Source organism: Larimichthys crocea, chromosome XXIV, assembly GCF_000972845.2.
Source record: "Larimichthys crocea isolate SSNF chromosome XXIV, L_crocea_2.0, whole genome shotgun sequence".
NCBI classification, from domain to species: Eukaryota; Metazoa; Chordata; class Actinopteri; family Sciaenidae; genus Larimichthys; species Larimichthys crocea.
Window position 1 is genome coordinate 11,523,006 of NC_040034.1, and position 17,352 is coordinate 11,540,357.

Consider the following 17,352-nt stretch of genomic DNA (forward strand, 5'->3'; position numbering starts at 1 on the left):
TGTGTATCTGTAGAGTGTACATTAAGGCAATGATTAACTTGGAACATGGAACGGAGGGGTCTGACTATGCAGTTGCATTGGCCACTGGGGGGCACCATGAGCGGCACCAAGGCTGGGTGGCCGAGGGAGGTTGAAAGACACCTTGGCCAGCTTGCCAGATGGGCTCAGTGAAGCATATCAGATGGCTGTGACAGCTACCTGCCCTTCCTTAAGGACTGTCACCGTGTATAAACAAACCATTACTGTAATTTGTGAGAGTGCAGCTTTATGTGTGTGTGTACAAAATGTATGTCTGCATACAAGGGCATGATTTCATTTAACCCACTGAAAGAACATTATTGGAGAGTTGCAGCAACAGTATATGAGAAAACATTTTCTTGTTTTGTTTATAAGGTATTTACACTAATGCCTAAACTTGCTGTGCAGGCTAATGTTTTTTTTAAATCTACGGATTGTCTTTATATCTAATGGAAAAATGGTGTGCCCACAGTTTGAGAGTGCAGTAACACTGTCGCAAATATGGACAGTTGTATACATGCATTTATTATAATCGCATCAAAAACTAGTGAGTCAACAACTTTGGTAACTCACTGAAACATCAAGCATGTGCAACACAAGACACTGCAGCCTTCTAATATTAGAAGCCCAACTTGGCATCAGTCTTTCAGCCTTTTATTTCACTATTTTACTATGTCAGTCCCAGATTTACTCTTGTCCGGTGGCCTCTTGACAGGTCACTCTGTCATGTTAAGTCCATAGAAGCTGTTGAGCCCACTTGCATTGCCCGCTCACCTGGCCCCCATTCTGCCATGACACCGGCCCCGCTCTTTGTCTGTATTCCCCCATGCCCAGGGCCTGATAAACTCCTCTCCCTGGTGGTCCAAAATGTCTGTGGTACAAGCACAAACACTCCTCTGGTGATCTGAGCTCAGTCCGAGCAGCCTGGCTAACAAACTGAGCTAACATCAGCTAACAGCAGCTATAGTTTGCAGCTGTTTACTTCAGGAAACTCTGTAAATCACAAAGATTGATGCCCAATTTTACGAAAATCAGCTAAATAGTTGGCGGTGTGTGACTTAATGCCGTAAAGCGTCACACACTTCTTGTACTTTGTACTTTATCTTGTGAGTTCAAAGATACACAGTAAAGAAACAGGTGTACAGGGTGCAGAGTGGGAATGAAAGAAGCCCATTTATCTGATTACATCAACATTTTTAAATCTGTTATTTTATGGTAGAAAAGTTAGACAATGTTGCTCTAAATGCTCGCAAATGAGAACACCAGTGAAGAACAACATCTTCACAGTTTGGATGTAGATAAGATGGAAAGCCCTGAAGGCCTCTGCCTGCTCATTAATTCGCAGCAGAGCGCGTAGTCGGATGCTGCGCCTCCGCTCATCATCACTGCCTCCACTGCGCAGCCGCAGTTTCTCCAGGACGCAGAGCAGAAGAGTGAGGCAGAAAAATGGCCCTCGATAATTTAATTTTCGCCCAATGCATCCTTTATTTCTTAGCCTTCGTATTTGGTTTCATCGCCGTGGTGCCTCTGTCGGAGAACACGGAGGATTTCGGGGGGAAATGCCTGCTCTTCACGCGGGGTATGTGGCAAAATGAGAACATCACTGTGTCGAAGCTGCGCTTCATCGTGGAGGAGTGGGGACCCGAGACCTCCTGCAGCTTCATCACTTTTGTCGGGATAGCGTCCCTCATCCTGTCCGCAGTGCAGGCATGGAGGCTGCTGTTCTTTCTGTGCAAAGGACACGACGAGTGAGTGACATTTCACTTGTGCTCCTTCAACACAATTCAATGCCAGCACCATAAAAAGACTCAGGCTTAGGTTTAAGGTCTCAGTGTAAATGTGTTTTTTCTTTCCATCTCCCACGCCCTTTATGTTCGCTATATTCTGATAAGAATCATAGACTGCATGCAATGGATGAGATGATGATAAAAGCCATAGACTGAGCCGATAAAAACGATTCGTCACTGTCGTCTCCATTATAAAGATGGGGGGGATACACTTGTGTAGGCTTTAAAAAAATCAGAATCATACTGTGGCTTACATATTCACAGCATTTCCATCACAGAAACCTAAATCATGCTGTGTGACAGCCCTGACTGTGTTTCAGTTTTATAGGCTGACGTGATCCAGAAAAAAACAGGATTTATTTAAACATTAAGCAGAGATTGCAGTTTTTTTTTTTATCCTCCTGTACCTGCCTGCAGCTCCATCTTCAACGCATTCCTCAACCTGCTGATCAGCTCCCTAGTGGTGTTCACAGTCTTCCTGTCCAGCACCATTGTCAGTGTGGGTTTCAACATGTGGTGCGACTCCATCACAGAGAGTGGGACCATGCCTAGCAGGTGAGAGGGCAACACACAAACTTTTCAGACTCTTATTATTAAACTGCACAGTGGTCCTCCTAAATACCAGCTTGTGTGTGTCATGTTTTAGCTGTGAGGACCTGCAGGACATTGATCTAGAACTTGGGCTGGACAACTCGGCCTTCTATGACCAATTTGCTATAGCTCAGGTGAGACTGTTTTATTGATGATATCATCCAGGCCATTTAACAAAATCATGAATCCAATCATGTTTGCAATCATGTCTCTTCCTGCAGTTTGGCTTGTGGGCTGCCTGGCTCACCTGGCTTGGGATTGCAGTGATGGCTTTCCTGAAGGTCTACCACAACTACAGACAAGAGGACCTGCTGGACAGCCTGATCCATGAGAAGGACCTGCTGCTTGGCCACTCCTCGCGCCGCAACTCTGACCTCAAGACCGGCCTGATCTAGAAACTGGCGGACGCACAAACATACACGCTCACACTCAACCGTACAGTCCTCTCACCTGCCATGAGAAACACCAATGTTTGCCTATGTAGACAATCAAAATGAATTGGCTTTTGCTCTCATTGACCACGGATTGAATCAAATGAAAGGTTTTAGCTTTGTTCTCTAAAGGTAATTATTTTCCCCTCAAAAAAATCCCTGAGGAGTCCTGCTTTATTGAGTTTATTCATCATTGTGTGCATTCCTCTTCAGCACACACAACCATAGTTCAGTTCAACTAGTGTTGATACCATTGAATGGAAATACACACCCCTTTTTTAAACGCAGTATGAATGGCTCAGACAGATTGGCCGATGGATCATGTTGTCTTTGTGAAACTTCTGCATGGACCTAATGCATGACAAAGTAATGGGGTGGTGGTTTTTAGATGTAAAGGGATGTTCTTTTGTTTTATACACCATAAATAAATGTGTTCCTTAAAGCAGACTTCTTTCTGGTAGGATGCACACTGCAAACTACTGGATGAAGTGAGTATTCTTTGCATGCTGCAGCAAAGCAAAATTATGTGTGTCTTTGCAGTGTATTCACACTTTTATCAGCAGTTACAAAAGGTGTTTTATAAAAAGCAACAAATCGTAGTTCAGAACATTCATGTATCAGGCAGCCAGTCCAAAAATGCTTTTTTAGCAATCTGTGTGAGATAAAAACAAATCCTATTTTGTTCTATATACAGTAGTAACTCAGGCTTCACTTTATAGGCTACAAACCAATATACTGTGTTACTGTGAATAGACGCACAAATGTACCTGCATGCATCTCTCTCTTCCTGTTACATACACATCACACACACTCGCTTACTGTCAGAGGTTACAGGAAAAAGCGAATCACTTGCTTGACTTTGATAGGCAATGACAGTTTTATTCAAAACAACTGAAATCATAAAACGGTAGGAACTAAGAAAACCCTCCATAAAGGCACTTCTTTCAAAGTGACCGTAAATGTTTGGACAGCCGTGAAATGCAGCTTCTAAGCTAAATGTGCATATACAGGACATGAGTTCACTGGCTATTGTTTTATTGCTAATGACAATTTAATTTGACAGTACAGAGTGGAGAGTATTTCTTTCTTCCATACATGCGTTATTAGCCTTATATTGCTTTGACATTCAAATGTGAAACCCCCAAAATCCTTTGCTTTTGAGTTCCCTGAAACCTGTCATATAAAGAACAACGTTTTACTGGAAACTATGTGATGTGTGTTATTGCTCATAATGAGAGGTTTGTGGAATGTGCATCACTGTGCCCTTTGATTCCTATAATCCAGTTGTGTGGTGGTTTGGCTGTTTGAATTATATTTGCTTCATTTGATAAAGGGACTCATACAATAACATACAGTATCTGATTCTGTTATGTTTCTGTGTTTGGCCTCATATTAGTAGTTATGAACTTGATATAAGGAATTTTATGTATTGCAAATATCTGTTGAGCCCACACCCATCCATACATGTGTCTTAAAGCTTGATGAGCATCTGACATCACGGTTAAAACCTGAATATTATTGTTTTTAAATAGAAATGTAACTGGTAACAAAAAGTTAAAAAATTTAAAATAATTGAAAGTTGGATATTTGCGCAGATGCAGATATACAGTATAGAAGAATAAATAACATTTAGATAAAGGTTATTTTGTGAGAAGCGGTTATAAAGAGGAACACTGTCAAAAGCATTAGCATTCATTCAGTTTGAGTATATTCTCTTTGATGATAGATAAAGAGAGAGAATTGATAACATTGTGCTGCAAATGTCCTCCTCAGCTGAGCTAGGAATCAGCTGAAGAGCAGACAGTCTGTAAAGAAAGAGGTGTTTTCATCTGTTAGTCATTCAACCTGGTACTGTGAAGGGATGCAGCCCTGTTGTTTTCTATCTCATTATCGAACAGTTTGCACATTTGTGCTCTCATCCTCATCCTCCTCCTCCTCACAAATCAAAGCTGTTTCCAAACATTTCTACATTCATTTATGTGCAATTACGAGGCTGAATATTGTGATAGTCCTTATATATTGAACCATATATACACATTCAGTTCTGTGTAATATCTGATATACACAAGTCATGTACGGTAATAAAATAAATATTTGCATTCCATGGTAACATTCACTCACATAGAGTAGACTGTGACATGACCTGAAAAATCAAAATGGTTGTGGTGATTAAGTGAGCGTTATATGTGAACATCAACATTGCAGATGTGCAAAATCATTACAACTTAAATAAGGAGTGGCATACCCACCACCTTATTACATATATACATACAGACATGGAAGCTACATATTTCTGGGATTACACATTTTTCCCTTTTTCACTGTGACAGTGGTTCAACACCGCAGACAGTGTACAGAGCCTTGCCGAATGGCTGAGGTGTTTGTAGGCCTGGACTCCTTCCAAGATAGGATAAAAGACGGGTCTGAAAAAAAAAAAAAAAACAATAAAGGAGGCTCCATGTCTCCACCTGTGGTTGGTTTCAGTCACTGCATGGTCAGCCATATCCAACATCCCCACAGAAGCTGTTTCATGTGCAGCAGGTAGACAGCCAAAGCAGCTTCCAGCTCCTCGCACACTCGCTGTGGGCGCCGGCGGTCTGTGCAGTACATGGCCACACCAAGGAATGACATCAGCAGGAAGAGGCAAGTGAACAGAGCGAGGTGGGGCCGGGACGGTGTCGTCTCATAGGCTGGAAACATAAAACCAAGACCATTTATTTTTCTTTTTTTCACAATTTTGGTTTGTAAATGAGCATTTGAATTGTCACATGCACCAAATGCTCTATTTCCTTTTGACCTGATAAAGTAAAGTGCTCAAGAGAGAAGGTTTTGGTATAGTGCCACACAAACTGTGCTTTCTGTGTTTCAAACATTGTTAGAGAGGGGGTGACAGTGAAAGGCTTAACTCTATTTTGCATTTCAGGCAACAAACGTAATCAAAAGTGACATTTAATTCACATATTTTACCTAACACATAGCTATACACATATTTACATCCAGTAGAATTTTTTCTAATAAAAGTGAAGTGTTGTTGTCACTCTCTCATGCATATTAGTGATTCTTTCAGATAGACTTACCACCTAAACAGTCACAGTAAGGAATGTCTGTGAAGCCGACAGAAAAGAGGCCAGTCAGTCAACAAGAGCCAACCTGTGTGAAGTGCAGCAGCCACCAGCACGCTGCTGTGCCCTTGTAGACTCTACTATCTCTCAGGAACAGACTCCATGGTGCCTTATTTGCATGCATAATTAATTACCAAAGAGTAAATCACTTTTGGAAGTCTCTTGGTGTTACATTATTTTTTAAATAGTAGAGAATTCCCCCAAGGACAACAGTGTGTTATGATGCAATCTCAGGATGTTGCAATTCATTTCGTCTTTCCTCTTTCTTACTGAAGAAGTGCAAGGCGTACAAATATTATGGGTTGAGGGCCTTCTTGTCCTCTCTTGTTGTACAAACACATTTGATCGTCTGTGACTGAGCAGGCTGGTCTCAAAACAAACTGTTTGCAAATTTGTTTGTTCTCTCACCATGTACTGTGGTCTCTGGCTCCCTGAATCGAACCCTCCGTTCGCCTTTCCGTCTGTGGTTGGGTTCTGTGTCTGACCCGTAGTTGGGACTTGGCCTCTTTAGAATGGAAGTGGGAACTTTGCCATTGGTTACCTGCATTAGATACAGTTCAGGATTAGTATAATATGATACATTTCTGAGACTGCAAAGAAAGAGCTTGTATCCAGAGTAACATTGATGAAGATGCCCGCAGGTATTGTCAACACTACCTTAGGTTTTTGTGTGTCCTCCTGTTGGTGGTGGGTGTCCTTTCTGTGGCGGACCTCTGAGTGTTTCTCCCGGTGGGAATGAGGAAGACAGTTGACTGTTGAGTCTCTGATGGACTCTGCAGCAGCGAAGCGTTTGGACAGTGCAGACACACACTGACCCAGGGAGTCTAGTAATAGAACCATGACCATACATGAGCAGTGATCAAGTGCTGCTTCACACTGAAGTCTGCAGTCTGTTCCACAGCAGAGGTGAAGTTAAACATACAAAGTTAAACATGCAAATAAGTTAGAGACAGGACACAAGTGTTAACCCTGTCAGCACCAGGTAGAGCACAGCTTAGTCTGATGAATTTGTCACTTGCCAGGCTGATCGGTGATTTAATCAAGTGATAAGTCAGTTTATTACTGTTATGGGTCGTTTACAACTAACCAGCTTCTTTGGAGTATAATTGATTGAAGGAGAAAGACCCTGACAGACGTTGTTCGTAACTTTTTTAATCTCTGACTGACATGGGAATTTTCTTGCTGAATCAATTTCTGGCATACAGGCTGGGCCAAAGAAAAAATAGTAACCTTAAGACTGAATAGAGATGATAATGAAATAAATATGCTCAATCTATGTACAAATTTCAGGGGCAAGAGCAGGTCCCACAAGATTATGGACTTTTTCTTTTTGCTAAAATGTGAGTAGTCAGATTTTTTTGGAAGAGTGGAGGAGGAGTACATTTTATTCCAGCCTTCCACCCTTGTGCTGTGCTGAGCTGCCACCTGTACCTCAGTTATTTCTTACCATTATTTGGTGAATAATGTGGAATTTATTGGGACATTTACACATTCTATTTATACATTCCTTAAGAAGTTAGTAGTTTCAAAACATACTCTAATTCATATACATGTAAATAGGATTTTAACTGAGGGAGGGTGACCGATCCAGGTTACAGTGAGTAGTAGGGGATAAGAAAACACGTTTCACTGTGGGTCAAAGAGGATTTCACTGTGTACAATACAGAAAAAAAAGGTTGAAAAAAGTGCACACAGATTGTGCAATCTGAAGTGCAATAACAACTACGACCGCTCTCTGACCCTGCACTTTTTTACCACTTCACACAAACATGTTTAAGACCATCTAAGGTGAACAACAAGGACTGTTGTAAATCTGCTGCACACTTCTGTCTTTACATAGCTGGCCCTGTTCAGCATCGCTTCCTCTGAAAGCTGACTCAACAACAAAGCTGGTTTCTATTGCTTTTAACACCACAGCAGTCTTCACAAAAATGCAGGGTTCAGAATCGGACAGAGAGTGCTGTTCCTCCTTAATGCAAGCCAAGCATTCATCCTGTACAACAAAAGTGTACCCTTAAACTGTCACAAAGCTGTTCTATTTATTATTTTATTGCTCTACATAAAAGCACTACCGTGTCCAGCACAACTGCAAGTGTTTACTAATTTAACATTTTCACATGGTGACACAGTTTGAAGGCTAAATGAACTACTTTAAAACCACATCCACGCTGTGCTGTGTGCTGCAGAGAGGAAGAACTTGTTCTTGAGATCAATGTCACTTTTCTGGTATTGTCATTCTTCACAAGATATGAAGGGCTCCACCCTCATGCTTCAGACTGATTGTTAGCAGGGTTTGATTACATACAGCTGAGAGAGGCGTCCTTCTATGTTTGCTTATAGAGTCGTGTTTGTTTTTCACTGTCGACTAATCTCCATAAAGCACGCTCCTTTGTCAATATCATGTCAGGATGCCATTAGTGTTTACTGTGTCATCGTAGGTGAGTGTTTACCTGAATATTCAGTCTTGCCAATTTCAGCATAGACCGTGGCCATAAGCTCCAGGCTTCTGGCTGTAATGGGGTGGTCATTTCCAAAGGCCCTCTGGTGGATCTTTGTTGCCTGAAAGATGAATAAACAGACTGAATTAATTTGAAGTTGACGCATGAATGCAGTGGCGGAAAAAGTACTCAGATCTTTTACTTTAAAAAAAAAAAAAAACACAGAATATCACAGAGTGGACTCTGTTACAACTCCTGCATTCAAAATCTTACTTATGAGTACACAAATATGAGCATCAAAGCAAACTTAAATTACTAGAAGCAAAAGTACTATCCCAGAATAATAAATGATATCACTGGATTTTAATTCAGGGATGCATTGATGTGTTCATCACTTGCAATGTTGCAGCAGGTAAAAGTGGAATTTTAATATTGTCAAATAAAGGTAGCAACATAAAAAGTACAATAATAGCCTCCAGAATGTTAATAGAGTAGAAGTATATAGATACTTAAATTAACATACTTAGTTACATTCGACCACTGCAGGGGTGCCAAAAAATCTAAAAAGGACACAAAGAGGATGATGAAATGTACGTACCTTACCGCTGTATTCTAGAGCAAGATGAGGCCTGCAAGGAAAGGGAAAGGAAAATGGCACTATTAAACAAGTGCGTGTTCTGTCACTTTGTTTCTGTAGCACAGGAGTAAAACATTTTGTACCTGCTAAAAAAAAAAAACAAGTCTCGTACAAACAGAACTATCTGATGAAATCTACCTCTACACGTTGTTCCTCCATTTAAACACAAATATTTTCAAAGACAACAACAAATGCCTGACCTTAATCAAATGCAGTGGCGCATGTTGCATTGTCAGGTCAGCATATCTGTTTCAGCGGAGCACAGCAGCAAGAGAAATCCAAACATACGTGTGCTGTGATTAGACACAGAACAGGGCTGCAGGTGCTCAAGCGCCTCATGGAGGAAGTGGAAACCTTCTATTTCTGCCAGCACTGACTACCCCTTTCTATTCCCCAGGGTGAATTACAGAAGGCATGGCGCTTACAGGTTGGTTTACTGACTAGTGCCCTTCTACCACTCTTCTGCGTAGTGCTAAGCTAGGTGAACATGATGTGGTTCACTGAGGATCTGCCAGCTGTTCCGCTCATATCTGCCTTGGAAAGTCAGCCAAGGACATTCATCACCCTCACACCTTCACGTGTGCCTATAGATGTAGAGCAAGCTCTGTTTAGTGTGACAGATGTCAGCTTCGCTGTTCAAAACCCACACTTCTCTTCAATTAGTAATGGCCAGGTGTCAGTTTGCACTACTTTAGAAGGTCCTTTTCAGGGGACATCTGATAGGCAAAGACAGAAAAAGCCCTTCACCGGCTCAAAGGACTTCCTATGACATCGCCGAATGATTCAGGAAGTATTACAACTTCCTGTGAACAAGAAAGAAAAATGGGGCTTTAGGCTTATGGTTGAGAAAAACAAAGAACAGAAAGTCCTGCTTAGCCAGAAACCCGAACCACTGGGTACAATCATGCGCAATCAGTTCAATCTCATTCAAGTTTAACTACTGTATGTTCCTTGCATTAATGAAGCACGTCACCAGCGCTCGACTGAGCAAACCTTCCACCCCACGTCACCCTCCTTGGCAATCAGGTTAAATGGCCTAATCCAAACAATGACAACAGAGGCACATAAAATGGGCACATGCTACAGTCTAACAAAGTACCCCTGCAACAGGAGCCACCAGATCCAGTTAAGGTGTTCCTCCTGTAACACTCACGTAGAGTGCGGTGTCTCTTTTCTCCACATCTACAGGGAAATTCAACTCTTGCTAAAAAAGACTTGGAGCTGGAGTTTATCTAGTTCGAAAAATTTCCATTCCAGAACGAATGTGTATACGTACAAGATGACATGGATATGCAAATATTTTTTTTGCCATGCAGCGTACAACCATCAATGACTGTCCTGAGCTTTTATAAATTACACATAACTATGACATGTTAATAAAAGCAAAGACAAAAGTAATCCATTCCTGGCGAGTTTTTTTTTTTTTTTAAATGGTCACAGAAATTTACAGTTGCAAGCCAAATATTTATTTCAGGGATCTTGAAGTAAATGATTTATCTCAAAATTATATTAGCTTGATCTTACAAACTAAGTCAAGAGTTTTACTTGATAAACAAATGAGCCTTTTATTGCTCTAAGTTGCTCCTTATGTAATAAAACTGATAACAATAACAAACGCAAATGCATTGTTTGCTTTGCTCCCACTGAATCAGCACTATTTTTACATCAGCTCTGTGAAGTGAACTCAAATACAACCTGTGTGTGTTCACTCACACACACACACACGCACACAGACCTACACTTACACATACACCATTGATGTGTATAAGAACATATAGTATTTTAACTGTATACAAAACTGGTGATAAAACAGTCATAAAAGTGACTTTTATTTTACTATGAATTCATTCACTATGAGCCCACTGGGGCCTTAAATTATAATTCCTCATTAATTACACCACAACAGTAGCTACAGCAGGACACAGTTTTACCTACTGTTTGCTCATGATGCACAGCTGGGCCAGCCGTTCGAGGTGCTGTGCCTGGGAGGCCTGCTCCGAAAGCTCCTCTGGGGTTGTCCATCCTGCAGAGCCCAGCGTAGCCTCCTCCTGAGGCCCTGTTACACAAACACAGGGCATGGAATCACAGTCAGCTTGCCAACAAACACACTCTTTCCTTCTGCTTGTCTATCTATCCCTGTCTCTTTGCGGTCCTTTGCTCTCTTTCCGTCTCTACCACTGCACAGAGTTGAAAAATAAAGCCCTGAAAAGCCTAGGCAGTCTAGCTATTAGTCTGTCTGGCACTGCTGCGGACTTTAAGCCTGAACAGCAGAGTGGAGCCAACTGAGGACTGGAGACACGAGAACAGAGATAAGGGCATGACAGAGTGGATAAGGGAGTCAAACAACACATTCACCACGCCCACTGGAAGGAACAGATGCATGCACACTGTGACAAACGACAAACATACAGTATGTACTGTACACACCACAGACATACAAGAGTAGGGGTGGAAATGAGTTTGGCTTGTAATCCACGAGCAAGTGCAAATAAATCATTGTAACAGGTGTTTGCATTACAAAAACCACAAAGTGACAATTATGTTAGCTGTCAGTGGGAAAATATTGAGATAGGTACATTTAAAAAAAAACACACAGGGGAGAAAGAAAGCTTGTGAGCTGCAGCTATAGTGCCAGCTTTGCCCCTGGAGAAGTCAAGCATTCAATCCAAGTGAGTGCTGAATCAGGGGCTTCAGTATTGTATAGCGACACACAGCTCCTAATGAGCAAAGTGTGGCCATTTGTCTTCTACTACGTCTGTCCCAGATCTCCTCCACTGTGCCCAGCACGCTACACTGCGCTGCTGCCTCAGCAGCAGACAGAGGTAGAAACAGACGTCTGGAGCGGCAGCGGGTGATGAATGAGAGGCCTTGCCGTGAGTGTGCTCGCTCAACACTCCACCAGGTATATTGTAAACAAAGAAACCAAAATGGGACATCATTTTCATGTTGGTTTAATGAGTTACCAGAATAGAGAGAATAGAGAATAGAAAGAACTGTACAGTTTGGCACTTTTATAGGAACAAAAGAGACACAATTCTGAGACTGGCAAATTAGTTACTGGTTAACCTTTTTTTTTTAAAAGAGTGAATTTATTTAACCCTTCTGCACATATACTTAATTTTACAAATTCCACATTTTTGCAAGGTTATCAATTAACTGGAATCAACAGACTAAACTAAATTAACATTCTCTCTATTTGACCTATAATCAGTACCATATTGAGGTAATATATATGGAAAGAAAATAATGAAACATTTAAAAAATATATAAAAATATCAGTCAAAGTCAAAGTAGATGACTGCACATGATTTATGCACTATTGTATATGCACTTAAAGTATATTGATGGATGTCTTAATGTCAAAAGTACTTGCCTGTGCTGCCCTGAAGAGCTGTGAGCTCGATCAATGCCACCTCATAGAACATTTTTTCAGCCTGGATGAACTGCAGGGCCTTCCCATCTGTTTATATGGGTGAAGGATCAGTCTCAGTTGTCACCGGGATTAGTCAGTTGTTGAAGTTAAAAACAGCCTTGTTGCCCACCCCATCATTGTTTTTTTTTTTTTCCACCTCTCTTGAGAATGACCCCTTCAGGCAAACAGAATGTGTAGTAATCCAAAACAGATTGTTGATCTTGATGTGTCTGTATCATTGTTTTTCTGCGGTTATCTGTGGTTTGTGGTTTTCGTACTCTATAACAAATGGAGCAACTGTGATGCAAGTGAGATGACCAGTTTCAGATGCTGATTCACTGTGTAGATGTATCTGATCACACCTCATTGTATCATCTCACATCATAATCATATTTTGATGTCTATTTTTATCTTTTGTTTTTGTGTTTTGTACAGAATCCCTATGATTAATCTTTATGCCAGTTTTGATTCCATGAAAAGACACTCTATAAAAAGCATCCTAGAAATAGAGCCTTTGTCAAAAGCATTCTGCGTACTGAGAGTGAGTCTGTTCCACAGTAAAATGACACCACTGATGCTTGTCAGGTGAATTTAAAGACCAATGGGACGAAGAATGCTTAAAATAAACACAGCCCTGCCTGTCTAAACGTCCTACTTAACACCAGATCTCTCAAGTGTAAAACGCTATGAATTCCATTCTGGGTATTTCACTTTTCATCACTGTGGTGACACTATTTGCCAATTATACTTTATTATATTTCACCTAGAACTAAATATCTGCTGCTTTAAATTGAGGTTGGAAAGTTGGTTAATAGGCTTGGACTTTTAAAGAACAGTTAAGCCTGGAACTGAAAACCACAACAGCTGGTTTCCTTCATTTTGTCACTAGGAGAATAAAGAAAAACTATGACACAGTACTGATTAAATCCTATTCTACACGCGGCTCTAAACATAAGGAAATATTATCAAACAGAAACATTAAAAATGTTTCCTTCAGATGAGCACCACAATATAGCAGAAAAGATGAAGGGTGCTGAGGGGTGGATGTTAAAAAGCTATTAGTGGATGTACATCTGAATAATTTAATGTAAGGGAACACAAAGCAACATATCGTTATTATTACTGCACACAATACCACGCATTTGGTTTATTGTTTTGATCTAATCTGGAGGTATATCACAGAAATGCAGTATACCTGCCCCGGCTCCTGCGAGTCACCTGAGAATGAGGTGAGTATGAGCTGGACCATCTGGGAGGGAGGATTAGGGGAACAGCCATCATCAAAGGTCAGAGCACTACTTCTGCCTGCTATTTTTAGCAGAGCTGGACCACAACAACTCCACAACAGGAACTTCACACAATCCTCTCCAGGGAATGTGTGCTACACTCATCTATACACACAGACATACACACACAACCTCCCCTGAACTGGTAATTGGACTGCACTCTGAAACTCGACAAGAACTTGCATTAACACTAGCACCTTCAAAGGCACATCTGACCACACGTGCCACACAACTCTGCAAGAGTGCACTGATATAAACTCATGAAGTACACTTTCAACTCCAGCCAGTATGAATCTGGGATTTCCTCTAAAATTATATATCATGTGAACAAATATTACTGAATGTGATACTGCTATATTGATTAGCTTGTGTTTATAAGTTTCCCGTGACTATTTATTACTGTTTTTTCTGTACTGCATTTACACTGTAAAAATGTCGATCGGGGAAAAAATGATCTTCTTTCCAAGAACCATGTATCAGTAAACACTCAGCAGCCAAAAGAGCTTTTGGCTTTGAACAAAGGTCACTTGTGAAAAACTGCCAGCTTTGATAACAATACATCAAGCTTTAAGTGGTCATGGCATTGCTACTATCACTATCAACTGCACCTAATAGAGAATATTTGTCTGGAATAAAGCCAGTGCTCCAGAAATCAAGATACTTATATACTAATACTTAATATGTAAAGTCAGCTTTGTTTTGCCACTTGCGGTTTTGTTTCAGATATGTGAAAAGAGCCTGTAAAATTTGTTGTTGTAAATATTTATGTGAAACTCCAAAGTTCCCACATCCTCTCCCAGTTTGAGCACACTGACCCTTCACCTCCCTCCCTGGAGGACTGCATTGCCAAGACCACGTTATCACTGATAAAAAAAATCTGAAACAAAACAAAAAAGAATAACAGAAGCAGCTTCTGGAAATGAAGCAAATGACCACATACTTTGAATATCTGCTCACGATGATATATTTGAATTGCTCCTCTCTGCGGCTGACCTACTAAACAGCTACCAATGTATGTGGTTACATTTCCATGGCTGTAACCTTATACGAAGTGTAAAACAATGTAACATGGTAACTCTACCATACATAAAATGCCACAGCTTGACATAACACAACACCATTACTATTGATGTTGTTATGTAATAATGTACTGTATGTCAGAAGATTTAACCCTGTCATTGTAGATGACCCTCTTAAGTAGATACTTGTTCATGCTGAGGAGGGGCCCACCGCTGGCTATTGATGAAGTGAAGCTCAGCAAATCGACCTATTTTGGAAAATGGACAGTGAGGGGTAGAGCCATGCTGAGGTGGATAACCTGAGCTGGCAAGTTAAGTGTTGGAGTGTCTCAGTAACGGGGAGAAGAGCCATGGAGGTAATATATCCTGAAACGTAACACCTCTCTATTACCTCTATGTCCTATACCACTATAGTTTATAGAAGCAGTGAAGTGGCGACACACAGACTAGTCAGTGCAGATACAGGTTAATTAGTGCGCTTCCACTCTGTTGTGCAGAGATAAGAGGCTACAAATCCTCTTATGAGACAGATACATAGCCTGAGCTACACACAATACGTATGGCATTCTGAGACAAAGACATCCACTCATGCCCATTTACAGTGCTTTCAATAAAGGGCCTGCATCCTCCATTGTGCTGGAATTTGCTGAGGCTTACACCAATGACATCCCTTCACATGTTCACAGAAATACAATGCTAGTTTTATAGTTAGCCTGCTTCCTAACACTTACAGCCCTGTAGGGATGGGGATGGGGAGTGTGACTTTTCCCTGAGTTAGTAAAGGATACAATTCTTTTCAGTGATGAAGAGTTCTGCGATCTGTAAAGCACAAAAAAAAAAAAAAAAGAAAGAAAACATCCAAGTGACATGGTTAAATATTAAATAATTCATTCCCAACATGATTCCCAGTTGTGTGTGCGTGTGTGCATGATGTCATGGGCTGTCAAAACAAATAATTCTGCTCTCCTCGCAGTACTGTTGGTCTTGTCAACATCGTGCAGCACATTCCAAAGTTCTGGAGTAAAGGCTTTGTTTGGACATCAGGGACATTCCTTTAGGCACTACTAAACAGAATTAAAATGATAGCCTGGCCTTTGTAAGGGGGCCTTTTAAAGCACCACAGTATGTAATCTGCTACTTTGGCCTGGCTACTCAATGCCAAAACATAGCCCACACACAATGGGACAGACATGAAGTGGATATTAAAGTATTTTTAACCATGTCAGCTGTCTAATAACACTGTCATTGTATATTAGAGCTGTGTCCGATATCTCAGTTATCAGCATGCACATCAGTCCTACTGACACTAAAATGATCATACAGTGTCAACACAGGGACACAAGAGGGACTGTTGGATTTGACATTGGCGTTAGTGATATCAAGGTTGGATGTGTCCTGTTTGCTGGGGTGTGTGATAATTTATGATGTCCTTAAGGAGAAGTGATGCAAATGTGTCTGTACAGCTGTGCAAATACATGATACAGCAAATTTTGCATGCATGTAATGAACATGCACATGCATTGACACAGTAAGTGTGTGTGTGTGTGTCCAGTCTTCAGGCTTACCTGGTGTAGGCAGTTGGGCAAAGAGGTGAAGCTCTGCACATGGGTCAGTCCCAACAGGCAGCTGAGGAAGCAGTGGAGGGCGGCCTGGTACTCCCCCTGCTGCTGGAGCTGCTGTCCCAGCTCAAACAGGCCCTCCCTCCCCCCGTTCAGCATCCCCAGTCCCAGCCAGAGCCAGCACTGCCTCCCATCAGAGCTCCACCGGCTGAGGACAAACGTTCCTCTCCTCGCCACTCCACTGAAGCACCACAGGTAGAGAGAAAACAGCCACACACAGAGTGAGAGATTTAAAAAGAAAAGAAAAAAAATGCAGCTGCTCACATAAACACAGACAGAGAGGTGCCTGAGGGGAGGAATAAAGCAGCACAGCTTCCACTCAGTCTCGTCTGAGCACAGTAAGTCAAGGACAGGTGGTAAGGAGCAGGCTGAGGGAGCTCCGGCGACTCACACAGAAAAGATCCATTCCCCTCCCTCCTCCCTATCTGCACCAGGAAAGGAGGACAGAGGAAGTCGGAGAGTATTTGCTGTTTGAGTGGCAGAGCTGTTGACCAATCCCTGCTCTGCTCATGTACAGTAGCTCCACCAGCGTGTGTTTAGCACATTAGGTCTCTCTCCAATCCCTGAAAAGGGAGATTGCAATACTGTAGTTTCGATGATGAAAACCAAATATGGGGTGCTTGTGTTCTATAATGTATATCTAAATGTAATATATAACAAGACTTCTATCTATTGTGCATTTATAGAGCAGTGCATTAGGTATATCTACAGTGTGTGAATCTTACTGCCCCACTTATGATTTATAAATGAGGAGTGCATAAGAATTATGCATCAACAAGCAAACTAGAATAAATGCTGTGTGAGCATGTTTCACATTACCACAGAGAAACCAAGCTTGTGTGGATACGCTGAAGCAGACAGCTGAGGCAAATACAGAGCCATTAGGAACAGCCACAGAACCGTATGAGAGTGAGAGAAAGCACTCCTCACTATCCAAACAAGGACAACAAATATTTATTCAAAAGGAGCGCCTCCTCTGGATGTTTGCTCAC

General features: G+C 41.4%; 2 protein-coding genes across 2 annotated transcripts; one reads left to right on the forward strand and one right to left on the reverse strand.

Moving 5' to 3' along the window:
- Window positions 1-1,396: 1,396 nt before the first annotated feature.
- On the forward strand, window positions 1,397-4,172 carry tmem179ab (transmembrane protein 179a, genome duplicate B). The gene is made up of 4 exons (XM_019276665.2): window positions 1,397-1,766; window positions 2,223-2,360; window positions 2,452-2,530; window positions 2,618-4,172. The coding sequence occupies exons 1-4, from the start codon at window positions 1,465-1,467 to the stop codon at window positions 2,789-2,791; spliced, it is 693 nt and encodes a 230-aa protein (XP_019132210.1). The 5' UTR covers window positions 1,397-1,464; the 3' UTR covers window positions 2,792-4,172.
- On the reverse strand, window positions 3,481-16,830 carry cxxivh14orf180 (chromosome XXIV C14orf180 homolog). Its single transcript, XM_027274927.1, has 11 exons — window positions 16,752-16,830; window positions 16,307-16,541; window positions 15,530-15,560; window positions 12,398-12,484; window positions 10,960-11,080; window positions 8,986-9,016; window positions 8,400-8,508; window positions 6,607-6,773; window positions 6,358-6,490; window positions 5,905-5,931; window positions 3,481-5,517 (listed from the first exon to the last, which is right to left on the reverse strand). The coding sequence occupies exons 2-11, from the start codon at window positions 16,457-16,459 to the stop codon at window positions 5,312-5,314; spliced, it is 1,065 nt and encodes a 354-aa protein (XP_027130728.1). The 5' UTR covers window positions 16,460-16,541; window positions 16,752-16,830; the 3' UTR covers window positions 3,481-5,311.
- Window positions 16,831-17,352: the final 522 nt, after the last annotated feature.